At 42.9% G+C, this 21,157-nt stretch overlaps 1 protein-coding gene across 3 annotated transcripts in view; it reads left to right on the top strand.

Annotated features, from left to right (window-relative positions):
- The window catches only part of LOC143764440 (putative pleckstrin homology domain-containing family N member 1), a 67,946-nt gene extending 49,864 nt beyond the window's left edge, over positions 1-18,082 (top strand). For 2 of the 3 annotated variants that reach the window (XM_077249997.1, XM_077249998.1), the window contains exons 9-13: positions 9,415-9,561; positions 10,339-10,425; positions 14,405-14,480; positions 15,472-15,548; positions 15,807-18,082. In XM_077249997.1, coding sequence (XP_077106112.1) covers positions 9,415-9,561; positions 10,339-10,425; positions 14,405-14,480; positions 15,472-15,548; positions 15,807-15,875 — 456 coding nt within the window. In that variant the 3' untranslated portion in view covers positions 15,876-18,082. Of the gene's footprint in view, positions 1-9,414; positions 9,562-10,338; positions 10,426-14,320; positions 14,481-15,471; positions 15,549-15,806 lie in introns of all 3 variants that reach the window. The other variant, XR_013213193.1, reaches the window with a different exon arrangement.
- The last annotated feature ends 3,075 nt before the right edge of the window (positions 18,083-21,157 follow it).

Here is a 21,157-nt window from a genome sequence, read left to right as displayed (position 1 = left end):
CTACCCCTAAGTGCAACCCTAACCCTAAGTGCAACCCTAAGTGCAACCCTAGCCCTAAGTGCAACCCTAGCCCTAAGTGCAACCCTAGCCCTAAGTGCAACCCTAAGTGCAACCCTATCCCTAAGTGCAACCCTATCCCTAAGTGCAACCCTAACCCTAAGTGCAACCCTAACCCTAAGTGCAACTCTAAGTGCAACCCTAACCCTAAGTGCAACCCTAAACCTACCCCTAACCCTAACCCTAACCCTACCCCTAACGGAAAAACAAAAATAAATATATTTTCAGTATTTTATTATTGTCCCTACCTATGGGGGTGATAAAGGGGGGTTATTTACTAATTTTTTTATTTTGATCGATATGATAGAACCTATCACAGCGATCAAAATGTACAGGGAATGAATCTGCCGGCTGGCAGATTCGGCGGGCATACTGCGCATGCGCCCGCCATTTTCCAAGATGGCGGCACCCATGCGAGAAGACCGAGGACACCAGGAGGGACACCGGGACTAGGTAAGTATGGGGGGGTGCGATCGGACAGCAGGGGGGGGGGCGGAGGGGAGGACGGGGGAGGGTCGGAGGGGAGAGGAAGGCGTTTAGGACAGGACGGAGGGGTAGGGAACACTGACGGCGGTTGAAGATCGCCGCAGTCAGTCGGTGGGGGGGCCAGATCGGGGTCTCCAGCCATGGCCGATGCTATAGCAGCATCGGCCATGGCTGGATTGAAATATTTCACCAATTTTCATAGGTGAAATATTACAGATTGCTCTGATTGGCTGTTTCACTTTCAACAGCCAATCAGAGCGATCGTAGCCCCTGGGCTGTAGTACCACTACCCCTGTCCCTGCATGTCGGGTGAAATTGGAGTTAGCCCTTTCACCCGATCTGCAGGGATGCGATCATTCTGTGACACAGCACATGCATCACAGGTCGGATTGGCACCGACTTTCATGACGCATACGCTGTGTCACAGGTCAGGAAGGGGTTAATGTGCGTCAAACTTTGCATCAGCAGACGCATTAGTGGGATGCTCATGCTTTTGATGGCGTCGTCTGCACTTACCAGCCGTGTGCATTCCTCAAAACACTGAAGGACTTGACAGAGGTCTTGTAGCTTCGACCACTGCACACCAGACAACTCCATGTCTGCCATCCAACTGCCTACCCGTGTATGTGTATCCTCCCACAAATACATTACAGCACGCCTCTGTTCGCACAGCCTCTGAAGCATGTGCAGTGTGGAGTTCCACCTTGTTGCAACGTCGATTATTAGGCGGTGCTGGGGAAGATTCAGCGATCGCTGATGGTTCAGCATACGGCTGGAGTGTACGGGCGACCGGCGGATGTGCGAGCAAAGTCTTCGCACCTTCAGGAGCAGGGCTGGTAACTCCGGATAATTTTTGAGGAAGCACTGCACCACCAGGTTCAAGGTGTGAGCCAGGCAAGGTATGTGTTTCAGTTCTGAAAGGGCTATGACAGCCATAAAATTCCTTCTGTTATCACTGACTACCTTGCCTGCCTCAAGATGTACACTGCCCAGCCATGACTGAGTTTCTTGCTGCAAGTACTCGGCCAGTACTTCCGCGGTGTGTCTGTTGTCGCCCAAACACTTCATTTCCAACACAGCCTGCTGACGCTTACCACTAGCTGTTCGATAATGGGACACCTCGTGTGCAACACTGGCAGCTTCGGAAGGAGTGGTCGTTCGACTGCGCTCTGTGGACGAGCTTTCGCTTCTGGAGGAGGAGGGGTAGCGAACGCCTACAGCCAACTATTTCCTAGACCGTGGGCTAGGCAGAACTGTCCCACTATGGCTGTCCCTTGTGGACCCTGCATCCACCACATTAACCCAGTGTGCCGTGATGGACACGTAACATCCCTGGCCATGCCTACTGGTCCATGCATCTGTTGTGAGGTGCGCCTTTCTACTGACTGATTGCCTGAGTGCATGGACAATGCGGTCTTTGACATGCTGGTGGAGGGCTGGGATGGCTTTTCTCGCAAAGAAGTGTCGACTCGGTAGGTCATAGTGTGGTACTGCGTAGGCCATCAGGGCTTTGAAAGCTTCACTTTCAACCAACCGGTAGGGCATCATCTCTAACGAGATTAGTCTAGCAATGTGGGCATTCAAACCCTGTGTACGCGGATGTGAGGATGAGTACTTCCTTTTCCTAACGAGAGTATCTTGTAGGGTGAGCTGGACTGGAGAGCTGCATATGGTGGAACTAGCGGTGGTCATGGTGGTGGTGGACATGGCGGATTGAGAGAGGGTTGGTGGTGGTATTCTTGATGTTGGCCTACATACAGTGTTTCCTACTAAAAACCTTGTGATTCCCTGACTGCTTTGGCCTTGCGACAATACCTCCACATTTGCTGCTGGTGGTGTCCTAACTGGTGGGCTTACAGTGAGGGAAGCAATGTAGCGTTGCTGACTACCTTGATTCTGAGCAGGTGCACCAACGGTACGGGATGTTTGGTAGTTAGTCCAGGCTTGCAAGTGCATGCTGGTTAAATGTCTACGCATGCACGTTGTATTTAAATTTTGGGGATTCTTTCCTCTGCTAAAGGTCTTTGAGCATTTCTTACAGATAACTTTGCACTGATCATTCGGATCTTGGTTAAAAAATTGCCACACTCCACTCGTCCTACTATGGAATACCTTTTCAGGCATTGCACGCTGTGCTACTTTCACTGGATGGCCACGCTGTCCTAGAACTGTTTTTTTTGGTTGACAAACGTTTTTGGCCTGATACGGGCCTGCCAGATGAAAGCTTTTGCGATGTGGATGGCTGCTGCGGATCATCCTCCTTCGCTTCTGAGCTACTGTCAGCGGCACCCTCTTCCCCCAATGGCTGCCAATCTGGGTCAACAACTGGGTCATCTATCACCTCCTCTTCAATGTCATGTGCACTTTTCTCTGTGTCACCGTGTACGGTGCTACAGCGTTCGGGACGGGGCACCATAGTCTCATCAGGGTCAGATTCTGGCTCAGTACACTGCGAGGGCAATGTAGTGATCTGAGTCAATGGAACAGCATAATTATCTAGCTGTGGCTGTGCATCAGTGCACTCCATGTCTGATTCATCTTGTAATGGGCTGTTAACAATTTCCCTTTCTAACCCAGGCACGGTATGTGTAAAGAGCTCCATGGAGTAACCTGTTGTGTCGCCTGACGCATCCTTCACTTTTGGTTTGGGTGAAGGACACAAGGAAGCGACTTGTTCCTGACCGGGAGCATCCACTGACGACTTGCTGCTTTTAAATTTGGAACTTTCTGAAGAGGAGGCGAAAGAGCTAGAGGCTGAGTCACCAAGGAAAGCCAAAACTTTTTCCTGCTGCTGCGGCTTTAAAAGCGGTTTTCCTTCTCCCAGATAAGGGAGCCTTCGAGGCCTTGTGTAGCCAGTAATGTTGAGCATTCCAATACCGCAAGTATCGGGTATCGGCCGATACTTGCGGTATCGGAATTCCGATACCGAGATCCGATACTTTTGTGGTATCGGGAATCGGTATCGGATCCATATTACTGTGTAAAATAAAGAATTAAAATAAAAAATATTGATATACTCACCTCTCCGGAGGCCCCTGGACATCACCGCTGGTAACCGGCAGCCTTCTTTGCTTAAAATGAGCGCATTTAGGGCCTTCCATGACATCACGGCTTCTGATTGGTCGCGTGCCACTCATGTGACCGCCACGCGACCAATCACAAACCGTGAAGTCATTCTCAAGCCCTAAACTGCTCATTCTAGGAATTTAGGACCTGAGAATGACGTCACGGCTTGTGATTGGTCGCGTGGCGGTCACATGAGCGGCACGCGACCAATCAGAAGCCGTGACGTCATGGAAGGCCCTAAACGCGCTCATTTTAAGCAAAGAAGGCTGCCGGTTACCAGTGGTGATGTCCAGGGGCCTCCGGAGAGGTGAGTATATCAATATTTTTTATTTTAATCCTTTATTTTACACAGTAATATGGATCCCAGGGCCTGAAGGAGAGTTTCATCTCCTTCAGACCCTGGGAACCATCAGGATACCTTCCGATACTTGGTGTCCCATTGACTTGTATTGGTATCGGGTATCGGTATCGGCGATATCCGATACTTTTCGGGTATCGGCCGATACTATCCGATACCGATACTTTCAAGTATCGGACGGTATCGCTCAACACTAGTAGCCAGACGATGACACTGGCTCAACACCTCCAGCCTTAGGTGCTATTTTGCTGTTCCCACTACCACCAGATGCTCCACCACCACCACCATCAGTATCAGCTGGCAACGACCGCCCATGGCCTCTTCCACCAAACTTCCTAATTGTTGGGAAAATCTAACCAAAATAATAACTGTTATATGGTACTGTAAAACAAGGTAGAAGGTGTATATAAACTTGTTGAGAATTTAAATCTCCCTTTTTATTTTTGGGAGATTGAACCAAAACTCAGGCCCAGTGTATAACACTACACAATGTAAGTGGCAGAACGTGGCTGGCAGATATACGACAAACAGAACTGATGTAGATCCACTTAGTGGCAATTTAAATCTCCCTTTTTTGGGGGAGAGACTGCACCAAAACTCAGGCCCAGTGTATTACACTACACAATGTAAGTGGCAGAACGTGGCTGGCAGATATACGACAAACAGAACTGACGTAGATCCACTTAGTGGCAATTTAAATCTCCCTTTTTTGGGGGAGAGACTGCACCAAAACTCAGGCCCAGTGTAAAACTACACAATGTACGTGGCAGAACGTGGCTGGAAGATATACGACAAACAGAACTGACATAGATCCACTTAGTGGCAATTTAAATCTCCCTTTTTTGGGGGGGAGACTGCACCAAAACTCAGGCCCAGTGTATTACACTACACAATGTAAGGGACAGAACGTGGCTGGCGATATACGACAAACAGAACTGACGTAGATCCACTTAGTGGTAATTTAAATCTCCCTTTTTTGGGGGGGAGACTGCACCAAAGCTGAGGCCCAGTGTATTACACTACACAATGTAAGTGGCAGAACGTGGCTGGCAGATATACGACAAACAGAACTGACGTAGATCCACTTCGTGGCAATTTAAATCTCCCTTTTTTGGGGGGGAGACTGCACCAAAACTCAGGCCCAGTGTATAACACTACACAATGTAAGTGGCAGAATGTGGCTGGCAGATATACGACAAACAGAACTGATGTAGATCCACTTAGTGGCAATTTAAATCTCCCTTTTTTGGGGGTGACACTGCACCAAAACTCAGGCCCAGTGTATTACACTACACAATGTAAGTGGCAGAACGTGGATGGCAGATGTACGACAAACAGAACTGACGTAGATCCACTTCGTGGCAATTTAAATCTCCCTTTTTTGGGGGGGTGACTGCACCAAAACTCGGGCCCAGTGTATAACACTACACAATGTAAGTGGCAGAATGTGGCTGGCAGATATACGACAAACAGAACTGATGTAGATCCACTTAGTGGCAATTTAAATCTTCCTTTTTTGGGGGGGAGACTGCACCAAAACTCAGGCCCAGTGTATTACACTACACAATGTAAGGGGCAGAACGTGGCTGGCGATATACGACAAACAGAACTGACGTAGATCCACTTAGTGGCAATTTAAATCTCCCTTTTTTTGGGGGGAGACCGCACCAAAGCTGAGGCCCAGTGTATTACACTACACAATGTAAGTGGCAGAATGTGGCTGGCAGATATACGACAAACAGAACTGATGTAGATCCACTTAGTGGCAATTTAAATCTCCCTTTTTTGGAGGTGACACTGCACCAAAACTCAGGCCCAGTGTATTACACTACACAATGTAAGTGGCAGAACGTGGCTGGCAGATATACGACAAACAGAACTGACGTAGATCCACTTCGTGGCAATTTAAATCTCCCTTTTTTGGGGGGGAGACTGCACCAAAACTCAGGCCCAGTGTATTACACTACACAATGTAAGTGGCAGAATGTGGCTGGCAGATATACGACAAACAGAACTGACGTAGATCCACTTAGTGGCAATTTAAATCTCCCTTTTTTTGGGGGGGGAGACTGCACCAGAACTCAGGCCCACTGTATTACACTACATAATGTAAGTGGCAGAATGTGGCTGGTAGATATACGACAAACAGAACTGACGTAGATCCACTTAGTGGCCATTTAAATATCCCTTTTTTTGGGGGGGAGACTGCACCAAAACTCAGGCCCAGTGTATAACGCTACACAATGTAAGTGGCAGAACGTGGCAGTAAGATATATAAAAATATCCAAGGACTGTAATACAATAACAATCTCCCTACAATGATCTCAGGACAAGTATGGCAGCCAGCAATAAAAAGGACTGCTGCACACAAAAGTGCACTGTGGACAAATAAACAAGATAACTGCAGAAAGGAGCAACAGGATTTTTGCTTTTAAAAAAGCAGTTGGTTTGCACAGCAGCGTACAAACAGCAATGCAGCTATCAGGGAGCCTTATAAGGCAGCCTAATAAGCTACAGAGCTGATGCACAAAGATATACCCTCCACTGTCCCTGCAAAACAAAGGTGGTGTTGGACAGTGGAAATCGCTACAGCACAAGCGGTTTGGGGGTTAATCTTCCCTCCCTAACTATATCCCTTCTTCTGACGAAGCTGCAGCAATCTCTCCCTATGCTAACATCGGCAGAAGTAAGATGGTGGTCGGTGTGCACGCCCCTTTATAGCCCCTGTGACGCCGCAGAAAGCAAGCCAATCACTGTCATGCCCTTCTCTAAGATGGTGGGGACTGAGACCTATGTCATCACGCTGCCCACACTCTGCATCCTCCTTCATTCCCTGAGAAATGGCGCTGAAAACGTCATATGAAACGCGACTGTGGCGCGAAGATCGCCGACCTCATGGCCGATCCCACACTAGGATCGGGTCGGGTTTCACGAAACCCGACTTTGCCGAAAGTCGGCGATTTTTCAATTTGACCAATCCGTTTCACTCAAACTTAGTTGTGTGTGTTAGAGTGACAACACCACCGGAAGAAGGCTAATCGGGGAAACGTACGTCGGGCTGTCTGGTATGCGCCGCGTCCTTACTACAGGGTGCATTTCTATTACCTTTCCTTATAGTGCTCTATGTAGGATTGGTTAAGGTGTATAGATTGCCCCGTACTACCCAGGTTTTGCCTGTGAGCCAGTAACCCTTTATCTGTGTATATATATATATATATATATATATATATATATATATATATATATATCGGTCTTAGCTTTTATGTATGTAATTTCGCCCTTCACCTGCACCTGCATATAGTTACCACTTTGGTACATACAAAGGGGCAAAAACTGAACTCGGTAATTATAGGCCAGTAAGCTTAACCTCTACTGTGGGTAAAATCCTGGAGGGCATTCTAAGGGATGCTATGCTGGAGTATCTGAAGAGGAATAACCTCATGACCCAGTATCAGCACGGGTTTACTAGGGACCGTTCATGTCAGACTAATTTGATCAGCTTCTATGAAGAGGCAAGTTCCGGACTGGACCAAGGGAACCCAGTGGACGTAGTATATATGGACTTTTCCAAAGCTTTTGATACGGTGCCACACAAAAGGTTGTTACATAAAATGAGAGTAATGGGGATAGGGGAAAATATGTGTAAGTGGGTTGAGAGCTGGCTCAGGGATAGGAAACAAAGGGTGGTTATTAATGGAGCACACTCGGACTGGGTCACGGTTAGCAGTGGGGTACCACAGGGGTCAGTATTGGGCCCTCTTCTTTTTAACATATTTATTAATGACCTTGTAGGGGGCATTCAGAGTAGAATTTCAATATTTGCAGATGACACTAAACTCTGCAGGGTAATCAATACAGGGGAGGACAATTTTATATTACAGGATGATTTATGTAAACTAGAAGCTTGGGCTGATAAATGGCAAATGAGCTTTAATGGGGATAAATGTAAGGTCATGCACTTGGGTAGAAGTAATAAGATGTATAACTATGTGCTTAATTCTAAAACTCTGGGCAAAACCGTCAATGAAAAAGACCTGGGTGTATGGGTGGATGACAAACTCATATTCAGTGGCCAGTGTCAGGCAGCTGCTACAAAGGCAAATAAAATAATGGGATGTATTAAAAGAGGCATAGATGCTCATGAGGAGAACATAATTTTACCTCTATACAAGTCACTAGTTCGACCACACTTAGAATACTGTGCACAGTTCTGGTCTCCGGTGTATAAGAAAGACATAGCTGAACTGGAGCGGGTGCAGAGAAGAGCGACCAAGGTTATTAGAGGACTGGGGGGTCTGCAATACCAAGATAGGTTATTACACTTGGGGCTATTTAGTTTGGAAAAACGAAGACTAAGGGGTGATCTTATTTTAATGTATAAATATATGAGGGGACAGTACAAAGACCTTTCTGGTGATCTTTTTAATCATAGACCTGAGACAGGGACAAGGGGGCATCCTCTACGTCTGGAGGAAAGAAGGTTTAAGCATAATAACAGACGCGGATTCTTTACTGTAAGAGCAGTGAGACTATGGAACTCTCTGCCGTATGATGTTGTAATGAGTGATTCATTAATTAAATTTAAGAGGGGACTGGATACCTTTCTGGAAAAGTATAATGTTACAGGGTATATACACTAGATTCCTTGATAGGGCGTTGATCCAGGGAACTAGTCTGATTGCCGTATGTGGAGTCGGGAAGGAATTTTTTTCCCCATGGTGGAGTTACTCTTTGCCACATGGGGTTTTTTTGCCTTCCCCTGGATCAACATGTTAGGGCATGTTAGGTTAGGCTATGGGTTGAACTAGATGGACTTACAGTCTTCCTTCAACCTTAATAACTATGTAACTATTAGATGAGACTGTGGCGCCACCTTGTGGTTTCCCACTTTTTAACTTTTCAATATTGTACGTTTTTGTATTTTGATATATTAATAAAATCTTTGGTCATCATTATGCAGTACATTTTGGTTCCTGTGTACAATTTTTTTTCTATATATGATTACACCTTGGTATGTACTGAACCAGTTATAAATGTTCATGTAGAAATGTGTTCTAGCATAATTTTTGGGCTTATTATTACTCATGATCAATGATGTAGTGCTTATGGACCTTCTCATGTACTATCAGCAAATTCCTATAGACAACAATGGGAAATGTATAATAACCTGGACGTGACTAAGTCTATGTGACAAGAGGAGAGATCCCTTGAGGGAATTGGGGATTTCATTTGTATGCAGCACTCCTACAGGCCAAATTTGGAATTACACGCAACCGCTTTTCATCCTGGCTAATCATTAATAGTGGATCGCCAATTATTACCCTTAGGATTACAAGGTCATTTGGAAATATATTTTCCAAGTCAGACAAACTTTTAATATCTGATGTAAGAGTTCTATTTATCATATAGTTACACAATTGTGAACTTTTTTTTGATCCTTCTATAAGATTCCCTGCGACCAATTATGGCAGAAGAGAGAATTGATCAAGTATTTGACGTCATGCCCCATCCAGAAATGGGAAGGGAAAGCCATCCACCACATGGGACCGGCGATTTTCTTATCCACAGTGCACGCAGCGCACACGATAGATGGAGTAGGTACAACTTTATACACTAGATCCATAACTACCCCCCTGAAGAAGCCTATTAAAACTGCGAAACCTCTTGAGAGGATCATACAGCAGAGTGTTTAAATAAGTTATTAAAGTATTGGTTTGGCTGCTGATAAAAAATAATAAAATAATAGCATATAATATCAGAAAAAGGAGCCAATGATAAAAGTGTAGCAATATTGCCAAAAAGAATTACATAATCATAAATAAATGATTTTGCTTCTATGAAAGGGAATGTCGCAACTTTGTGACAAGTAATTATGTTAGGAAGTATAATGAATCTAGTAGCTTATTTCTGGGCAGCAATCTTTAATATTGTGTGATCCTGATTAGTGCAGCAAAATTAGTACACCCTACTGAGCTGTATCACAGGGGAATTATAAATATAAATATGAATATTTGTATTTCTAATTATTTGTACCTAAAATATTTAGGTAAATTAGAATATGTAAGTATTTTTTTGGGAATAGTTTCTGTAGACCGTCACGACGTGACACCCGCAGAGGGTTTCCAGCCGTCCACCACAGCACCAGGGCACAGATTTGTTACAGGCTTTACAGCCATGGTGATTTCTACACCGCAAAATCTCCCTACACAGATTTGGCTTGAGAAAGGCATCTTGTTGACTGAAGTACAGTATATCTGTGCATACCAACGTTTTTGCTTTCTCCTTTGTATTTAGTGGATGGTTTGCCTCTTTGTTTCATTTTGAACACTGAACAATAAATTGTTACTAATAATTTATAACATATTCCCCAGGATTTTGAAGATCGCATTCTGGCGCTGTTCCCTGAAGACTTAGTGTTCCTCTCTGTTGATCTCCATAAAACATCAGTGACACATCAGGTAATCTCTCGTCTTCTGCTCTCCTGCGTCCTCCATTATATACTATATACCTTCACTCTGTTTATTGGTGATTTGTTCTGTTCAGCAATTAGAGAATCCGCATGAAAACTGATTTATGTTAAATATAAAAAAAAAAAAAAATGTTATGAATTGTTTGTTTTTCTTATTTTCCATATTACTATCGAGGTTAAAATAATCTTGAAATCATGCAGTTTTCACTAAGGTGACTATGCCCTATAATCTGCAGATACTAAAACCATTTCTATAAACTGTATTTAATACAAGATCATTCACGATAGGTGATATCACAGCTCACCTCCTCCTCCTATACAATGACTGATAACACCTCTATGAACAGTAGAGAACACAGGATCTACCATTCACAATAGGTGATGTCACAGCTCACCTCCTCCTCCTATACAATGACTGATAAAACCTCTATATACAGTAGATAACACAGAATTCACCATTCACAATAGGTGATTTCACAGCTCCCCTCCTCCTCCTGTACAATGACTGATAACACCTCTATATACAGCAGATAACACAGGATCCACCATTCACAATAGGTGATGTCACAGCTCACCTCCTCCTCCTGTACAATGACTGATAACGCCTCTATACAGTATATAGTACATAACACAGGATCCTCCATTCACAATAGATGATGTCACAGCTCACCTCCTCCTCCTGTACAATGACTGATAACACCTCTATATACAGTAGATAACACAGGATCCACCATTCACAATAGGTGATGTCACAGCTCATCTCCTCCTCCTGTACAATGACTGATAGTACCTCTATAATCAGTAGATAACACAGGATCCACCATTTACACTAGGTGAGTTCACAGCCCACCTCCTCCTCCTATACAATGAATGATAACACCTCTATATATAGCAGAGAACACAGGATCCAGCATTCACAATAGGTGATGTCACAGCTCACCTCCTCCCCTTCTGTACAATGACTGATAACACCTCTATATACAGTAGAGAACACAGGATCCAGCATTCACAATAGGGGATGTCACAACTCCCCTCCTCCTCCTGTACAATGACTGATAACACCTCTATATACAGCAGATAACACAGAATTCACCATTCACAATAGGTGATTTCACAGCTCCCCTCCTCCTCCTGTACAATGACTGATAACACCTCTATATACAGCAGATAACACAGGATCCACCATTCACAATAGGTGATATCACAGCTCACCTCCTCCTCCTGTACAATGACTGATAACACCTCTATACAGTATATAGTACATAACACAGGATCCTCCATTCACAGTAGATGATGTCACAGCTCTCCTCCTTTTGTGCAATGACTGATAACACCTCTATATACAGTAGAGAACACAGGATCCAGCATTCACAATAGGTGATGTCACAGCTCACCTCCTCCTCCTGTACAATGACTGATAACGCCTCTATATACAGTAGATAACACTGGACCCACCATTTACAATAGATGATGTCACAACTCACCTCCTCCTCCTGTACAATGACTGTTAACACCTCTATATACAGTAGATAACACAGGATCCACCATTCACAATAGGTGATGTCACAGCTCACCTCCTCCTCCTGTACAATAAATGATAACACCTCTATACAGTGCCTACAAGTAGTATTCAACCCCCTGCAGATTTAGCAGGTTTACACATTTGGAATTAACTTGGCATTGTGACATTTGGACTGTAGATCAGCCTGGAAGTGTGAAATGCACTGCAGCAAAAAAGAATGTTATTTCTTTGTTTATTTTTTTTTTAAATTGTGAAAAGTCTTTTCAGAGGGTCATTTATTATTCAACCCCTCAACCCACCAGAATTCTGTTTGGTTCCCCTAAAGTACTAAGAAGTAGTTCAGGCACAAAGAACAATGAGCTTCACATGTTTGGATTAATTATCTCTTTTTCCAGCCTTTTCTGACTATTTAAGACCCTCCCCAAACTTGTGAACAGCACTCATACATGGTCAACATGGGAAAGACAAAGGAGCATTCCAAGGCCATCAGAGACAAGATCGTGGAGGGTCACAAGGCTGGCAAGGGGTACAAAACCCTTTCCAAGGAGTTGGGCCTACCTGTCTCCACTGTTGGGAGCATCATCCGGAAGTGGAAGGCTTATGGAACTACTGTTAGCCTTCCATGGCCTGGACAGCCTTTGAAAGTTTCCTCCCGTGCCGAGGCCAGGCTTGTCCGAAGAGTCAAGGCTAACCCAAGGACAACAAGGAAGGAGCTCTGGGAAGATCTCATGGCAGTGGGGACATTGGTTTCAGTCAATACCATAAGTAACGTACTCCACCGCAATGGTCTCCGTTCCAGACAAGCCCGTAAGGTACCTTTACTTTCAAAGCGTCATGTCAAGGCTCGTCTACAGTTTGCTCATGATCAATTGGAGGACTCTGAGACTGACTGGTTCAAGGTTCTCTGGTCTGATGAGACCAAGATCGAGATCTTTGGTGCCAACCACACACGTGACGTTTGGAGACTGGATGGCACTGCATACGACCCCAAGAATACCATCCCTACAGTCAAGCATGGTGGTGGCAGCATCATGCTGTGGGGCTGCTTCTCAGCCAAGGGGCCTGGCCATCTGGTCCGCATCCATGGGAAGATGGATAGCACGGCCTACCTGGAGATTTTGGCCAAGAACCTCCGCTCCTCCATCAAGGATCTTAAGATGGGTCGTCATTTCATCTTCCAACAAGACAACGACCCAAAGCACATAGCCAAGAAACCAAGGCCTGGTTCAAGAGGCAAAAAATCAAGGTGTTGCAGTGGCCTAGTCAGTCTCCTGACCTTAACCCAATTGAAAACTTGTGGATGGAGCTCAAGATTAAAGTCCACATGAGACACCCAAAGAACCTAGATAACTTGGAGAAGATCTGCATGGAGGAGTGGGCCAAGATAACTTCAGAGACCTGTGCCGGCCTGATCAGGTCTTATAAAAGACGATTATTAGCTGTAATTGCAAACAAAGGTTATTCCACAAAATATTAAACCTAGGGGTTGAATAATAATTGACCCACACTTTTATGTTTAAAATTTATAAAAATTTAACTGAGCAACAAAACTTTTTGGTTTGTAAGATTTATGCATCTGTTAATAAATCCTGCTCTTGTTTGAAGTTTCAAGGCTCTAACTTATTTGCATCTTATTAAACCTGCTAAATCTGCAGGGGGTTGAATACTACTTGTAGGCACTGTATACAGTAGATAACACAGGATCCACCATTCACAATAGGTGATGTCACAGCTCACCTCCTCCTCTACAATGACTGATAACACCTCTATATACAGTAGATAACACAGAATCCACCATAAACAATAGGTGATATCACAGCTCTCCTCCTCCAATGAAAGTTCGGGCCCCCCATTGAGGTTCAGTTTCGGGTCCGGGGACTATTCTGGTACCCGAACCCGAATGTTTTGTAACTGTTCAGCTGAACCCGCCGGACCCGAACATCCAGGTGTCCACCCATCGCTATTTATTAGTCCTCTAGTGATAATCTCCTGCTGCTAAAACAGTGATTTTATTAAAACTGCACTAAGCAGCCCAGTAAGTGACACCACTGGAATCGGGATCTTTTTCTCTACATTATACTGCTTTCAGATTAGGTAGTAAAACCCTGGTGGTAGATTCCTTTTAATGGGCATTTAAACCCTAGAAATAGACTTTGGGGCCCATCCATGTGACCCATTGAAGAACTCTCCACTCCAGTTGAACTCTAAAGTTACAAGACAAGTGGAAGAAGTTGGGGATGTGGAGACTGAAGCGTCGTGTAAGTGGGAAACAATCACCAGACTCTTCTGATATCGCATTAACGGAGTGCCTTTTTTTTGGGGGGGCTCATCATCTTCAAAATATGTTCTTGCTTAATCCTAGAGTACACGATACGGGCCGCCATTGTCTGGATCATGAATGACTTTTCATTGGTAAATGGTGAGATGATGTCTCCTTCTGTCACAGGGTACTCTGCCACTGAACGCTATTCACATTGAGGAAAGCCTAGTTTGGAACGGGCGCCTGGAGTTCCTGATTGCGGGTAAGCTGACGGGGACTTTCATGACAAATATTTATAATGATACCATGAAAGAGAGTAAACTACTAGGATTATAGAAAATTATTGCAAATATTCACAAGGAGTGTTACTTTATGAGGTGTAGGGTCTTCACCTAGCAGTGGTCCTCCATGTCATTGTTATAAAAAAAACCCTGTTCCAGATACTTATACGTTGTCCCAACGAGACAGGCCTCAAATTCTAGTTGGCCATGTTTAGTCACCTGGATCTTCTGTCACACCATAGACCCCTCACTTTCATATGGCAGATGCACTGTTAGGGTGACAGCGGGTGAATCCTCACCCTTTCTAACCACTTAGGGACTCTGGTCTCAGTCATTACAATGGGGTGTTACAGATGACACCCTCTGCAGATGGTCAGGACACAACTCTTGAGCCCACACTACACTCTTACCATATTGGTATGGCATGATGCATGAACTACCTCCTCTCCAGGATATACTATAATGGCTGAAGGCGATAAAGAGGTTAAAACAGATCCCTAATATAGAACTTGGGGCTTTATAAGAAGGAATTAAATATAGCTCTACCATAGGAAAATTTCTAATTGGCCACAGTCAAAATGTGGGCACCATCTTTCTTCCTCCAGTTCTTAAAACTACATGTTGGAGACTTCATTTTATACAGGGTGGGCCATTTATATGGATACACCTGGGTGGGCCATGTATATGGATACACCTAAAGAAAATGAGAATGGGTGCTGATATCAATTTCCTGTTTGTGGCATATTAGCATATGGGAGGGGGAAAACTTTTCAAGATGGGTGGTGACCATGGCGGCCATTTTGAATTCGGCCATTTTTGAATGCAACTTTATAAATGGCCCAACCAGGTGTATCCATATAAATGGCCCACCCTGTAGACAAGACAGTGGTTACACAATATGGACCACCATTTATTAAAAAAGATTCATAGTAACAGCAAAAAAGTCTAAAAATGTTAAATACATTTTTTTAGGTGATCTTATGGAACCCATATTAATTTCCTGTATTACTCCTGAAGATTACACTCAATGGATTTTCCATTTACAGAAGGTACTTATTGAACTTTTCTCAATACATTTGATAATTTCTTAAAGTTAGTTACTCTCGGTATGACAACTCACTTGGTTTTAATGAGAATTAACAGAGTTTCGGGGCCCAAATACAGTATCGGGGCTCCAGGAGTTCTACGTCCCACATTAACTTTACTATTTATGTAGAATGTAAATTTTATCAGCAGTAATCACAATTTTAATGTTAAATATTTTAATATATTGTGGCAACACTAAATTTACCACTGTTGTCTTGCAGCCTCGTCATATCCATTGTGGTGTCGCCCTACACCCACTTCCTTCTGTGCCACCTAAATATAGAAGATAAGGAAAGATTCGAGGACATCCAGTCATCACGAACTGACTTTTGTCCTAAATGTCAGCTCGTTGCTAAGACTATAGGATGAGGAACCCATAACTTTCCCGTCGTTCACGAGTCATCTGGATACTGAACGATTTGCTGTAGCTTTGTCTATTTTTAATTGATCAAGAATGCTGAGTAAAACATAAGCAAAAAGGACAAGTCAAAAAGGCAAGACACAATGAGGCATGAAAGCATATTTGTAGCAAAAATACCCAAAGAAATCTTTGGAACATATGAGCCGAGACTGCATCTGTGTTCTTCACCAAACATGACTTAGGTTTCTGAAGAACAAGTAATAGAAATGTGCTTATATGAGACATTTTGACTCACTAGATGGAGGTCATATTGTAAAAAATTTAATTCTTAAGGTCCCCATATATAAACAGTAAAGAGAAGTCATCCAAGCCTGCCAATTTTTTCTGAACCGAATGACTATCTGATATGTATCGAGACCTCATGACTCTACTTCAGGTGATGATTTGAAAGAAGAATCGAACATATTGAAATTCAACATCAGATCTTTTTGTTACCCCTAGAGAAAAGGTGCTGCCACCGATGTCTGGCAGCAACTTCTTCACCTCTGTCCTGTTGGGAACATAAAGACACTTAGCCAAACTAAACTGGAAAAGTCTGGAGGAATAGCTCTTGGTTGGATGAGAGTGTTCAGAAGTGTATAGGAACATTTACTTGTCTTCTCAAAATCATTATGAAGGCATGAGATCAATTTCATAGGTCCTACACCTCAAGGGTTTTTAACTAAATATTAGTCCAAAGTCATTACTAAGGCTTCAGGATGTATGTTATATGTCCGGAGTCATTACAAAGGTTAGAGGTGTATGCTATAGCTGCACAGTCATTATGAAGGCTTGAAGGTCTACGCTATTAGTCCAGAGTAATTTCAAAGGATGAAGGCACATGCTGTAGCTCCATAGTCATTATGAAGGCTTGAAGGTGTATTCTATAAGTCCGGGGAAATTACAAGGGCTTGAAGGTGTAATCTATAGCTCGATAGTAATTATGAAGGCTTCAAGGTGTATGCTATAGTTACAGAGTCATCAACAAGGCTTGAAGGTGCATGCCATAGGTCCAGACTCATTACGAAGGCTTGGAGGAGTATGCTATAGGCCCAGAGTCATTATGAAGGCTTGAATGTGTATGCTATAGTTAAAGAGCCATTACCAAGGCTTGAAGGTGCATGATATAGGTCCAGAGTCATTACAAAGGCTTGAAGGTGTTATGCGTGCTATGGGTTCAGAGTCATTATGAAGGCTTGAAGGTGTACACTAAAGATCCAACGTTATTACCAAGGCTTGAAGGTGTATGTTATAGGTCCAGAGTCATTCCGAAAGCTTGAGGGTATTTGCCATAGAAAAAAAGTAATTTTCTCAGAATGTGATCAGTGCAGTTTACTGTATTTTCCACATGTCCAACTAATAAGATAATTTGGTCTTGAATGTCATCTCCATATTCTCAGTTGGAACGAAGATCACATTCATACTTATGATTACTAGCTAATGCTTTTTTTTGCATAGCATGGGAGGTACATAACGATTTGAAAACAAAATTTTTTAATGTGCATGAGTTATTGAGCAATTCCCAGCCTACAAGTCTTACATTACTAGGGTGATATCTGGAGAGGAGATACATGATTAAATAAGGAATTTGCCCATATACATGCCAAGAACCAAGCCATCACAGTGGCCAGATTACCATCTCAGATCATCCAGTGACGATTTATGGACCAGATTGAATTTTAATATTTTTCCTACATACCGTAAATGTTTAAGCTAAAGCATGAAATAAAAAGACTCAGGGAATAAAATAATAGCTTTCTGTATGATCAATAGAGTCATAGATCTTACTTACCACAATATATGTTCTCTGTCATAGTGAGCAACAATATTACGTCAGCTTTTATTTTTTGGCATTGGTCAAATCCAAGTTTAGTAGCTACTGGATTGTATGACTGACCGCCGATGTTCAAGCTCTTTATTATGGTCAAGAATGCAAAGGTTTCAGGTGTTAGGTTACATATCAATAGTCAACATCAGCCATCTTGTAGAACAGTGAAAATGTTTTTCGTTGTTTCTTATTCGTTTTAGAAAAATATTTATTTACTGACTTTTTGTTTTTTTTTGCAACTTTGTAAATAATAACTAGTTTTCACTGTTTTCTGTAGCCATTATTTTTCTCTTCGTGTTTGATAAAATGTATATTTTTCTCATGTTTGCTACTCATTGGAAACTATGAAGTGCTAGAATTTACTCTGTAAAGTTTGATATTTTAATTCAGTGAGTCCTATGAATGCACTACAAAATGCAGCAAAAAAACTGAGTATACAAATCCCAAAAATCATAATAATCATCACAAGAAATACTTTATTTTTACAAAAATACATATCAGTACATAATAAATATTGTCACCATACAGGTAGGAGATACGGAAGAGAACCTGAAGGTAAGCTGGTTCAGGTGGGAGGAACAAAGTACATCCAGGGCCAGCACACAAATAGCACTTATACTATTCCAAGTATTGCACACATAACACAGGAGATATCATTGTAGTAAAGGGGTGCCGAAGGCAATATCCCACATAGCACTCCTTAGTCAATTAGTAATCTAAGCATGCTTACCCATAGCGTGAAAGGACGGCTCTCCCACTTGCCCCAGCAGCCCCCTGACGCGCGTTTCACGGTCAAGCTTTCTCAAAAGGGGTTGAACATTGACCACTCTGATACCCTTAAATAATCCACAAACCGGAACTGCCGCTGATTAATGGCGCCTGCGCACCAGAGACCAGGCTCCACAACCCCCATAGCCGTCACCATCATGTGCGCATGCGGCGAAAAACCGCCAGGTGACGTCATCTGACATGCGCACATGAAGGAAGAAGATAGCCGCTGGAGAGGTGAAGTATGCTGGAATCCTACTGCGCTTGCGCACTCACAGCGGCCATTTTTCTGTAGCCCATAGGGGCGGCCATCATACAGAGGATAAGGCATAGATCTGTATACAGAGATAAAATACACTGCCATAGTACTACCCATACACACTCCTAGCGGGCATTATTTATAAGCCCATGGAAACGGCCATCTGACAAGGGATCGAATGAAAGTCTGCATACAATGACCTCCTCCCGGACCATTTAACATATTTACATAATTAAGACATGTTCAGTGCAATTATATCATAACAAAACACACAAAAAACATGATAAAACAATCATCCAAAGATGTGACAAACATTGCTAAAGTGACAAAAGTGCACTGTACTAACATGGTATAAATCACTAAAAAAAGTGTGATACAGGATAAAAAGGAGAAAGCTTCCTTTAGATAATAAAGTGACTGAAGTGTGATATATGAAGTATATAAAGGTGACAATTCTGAGTTAGAAAAGAGTGGTGGATATAACGATAGACACATCCTTTTTATTCATCCTGATATTCAGGGAGGCAGACAAATCCAGAACGGAGCAACGATGATCTCAAGAAGCCGGGCCATACAGCGTGAATGTTTGATATGAACTGATGTACAACATCATAAATGTGCCTCACCGGGCCTACAAATCATGAAATATGCTTGGAATTACGGCAGGTAGGAGGTCGTTTGAAAGGCTCTCAACCAGTAGTTATAGACTATCCACGTGGCCACTGGATCAGGATTTTGCCCTTCGATTCATTCATCTCTAGTTCTAAGCAAAATAAAAAGTATTTTGGATGTGTTTGAAACTACATGCTTCTTATCTATGTTGGCACCTGACAAGTGTTGTGTATGAAGGATGCTGGATACCTCTCTCAGTTTTTTAGGCAAGCTAATGGCAAGCTCCTTCTCTGTCTCTGTATCAGCTGTGATAGACTTGTAGACTGGCTTAGATAAAATATACTGATCCAGATTGCCAGCCCTTTTCATACTAGTCACCAAGACAGAGAAGAAGTGAGTGGATCCAACTACGGTAAGTAAGCGACGTTGCCTTGAAGTTATAGACACCCACACCTATGGTCTTATTGTCTTTGTATAGTGCTTTTTGTTTGGGAATTTCCTGTTTCTAAATTATACATTGAAGGTTAAATTTTATTAGAATCTCTCCATTCTGATAAGATAACTATATTCTGAGAAAATTGATTCTGACAGCTCTAGTTGGTATCCTCTGCTGTACATCTGTTTCTGGTCATATAAAGACAGTTTACCTCCACATAAGGACTAACCTATGTATTTTAGTGCAATACAACCCATAATAATACAGTTATACCATTACCAAACATTACCAAACAGCGTTGTCTGAGTAGAATTATGCCCATGATAAAAGGAGAGCCCTGGTCCATGAGGTTTCCAGCTAGCGTACTAGAGTACCCACAGACCCCCAAGTCTGCACATTTTGGTGGCAGCAGAGTGAATGTATAATTGCAACAAGAAATGGCAACAACAGGAGCTGTGCCAGCTTCAAATTGAATGCTGGGCCACTAATCTGATTTAATCCATGAACCATAGGGTGCATTGTACGCCATATGTGGACGCAATTGATACAATTGGTTCTCGTCAATTTCATGTGGACTTCATTTGCAAGGAATAAATGAAATATGCTCTGAGGAAACTGGATTATACAATGTTTTGTTCTCATCAAGGTGAGACCTCTTACATGTATGTCTGTGCTTAAAGACATGCTGATGGACTATCACATCTGGCTAATTAAGATGGGGGAGCAAAGTGGCGACCCAGTATTTTATTTTAATTATCCAGATGTCTATTTTCAGTAAGCCAGGAGTCATAGACTTCTATCGTTATGTTGACTCTTCTTGTAGGTTGAATTAATATTTTTAAATTGATGAATGGGTTTCATTTACCTCTTATATCAGCTCCTACACTTTATTGTACTGTTATCTTTGCAAAACAGTGATGCAGGGTCACTGAACAATGATATTTGCTGATATGCTGATTGCACATTTACTAGGCCATGCCATTTGTTGACTTGAAAACATTGAAGGATAAACTAAATAATCAAATAATGCGAGTCTCTCTCATCACCCCTTCCCCTTGACCTGTGAATAATTGCTTGAAGAACAGCTGTGAACTATAAAAAGGGGATATGCCTCTGTAACAAGATACATACAGACATCCAAGAGATCCAAAAAACCATAGACTCTTTACAAAACCACAGCCAGGAACACTCTGCAGGATAGCTGCCAGATCATGGCTCCATCACGAGAGACATAGGATGCCAGCTTAAAAGACCACAGCCCCGGCTGAA

Source organism: Ranitomeya variabilis, chromosome 4 (genome assembly GCF_051348905.1).
Source record: "Ranitomeya variabilis isolate aRanVar5 chromosome 4, aRanVar5.hap1, whole genome shotgun sequence".
Classification (NCBI taxonomy): Eukaryota; Metazoa; Chordata; class Amphibia; order Anura; family Dendrobatidae; genus Ranitomeya; species Ranitomeya variabilis.
This window is presented reverse-complemented; position numbering and strand designations above follow the sequence as displayed.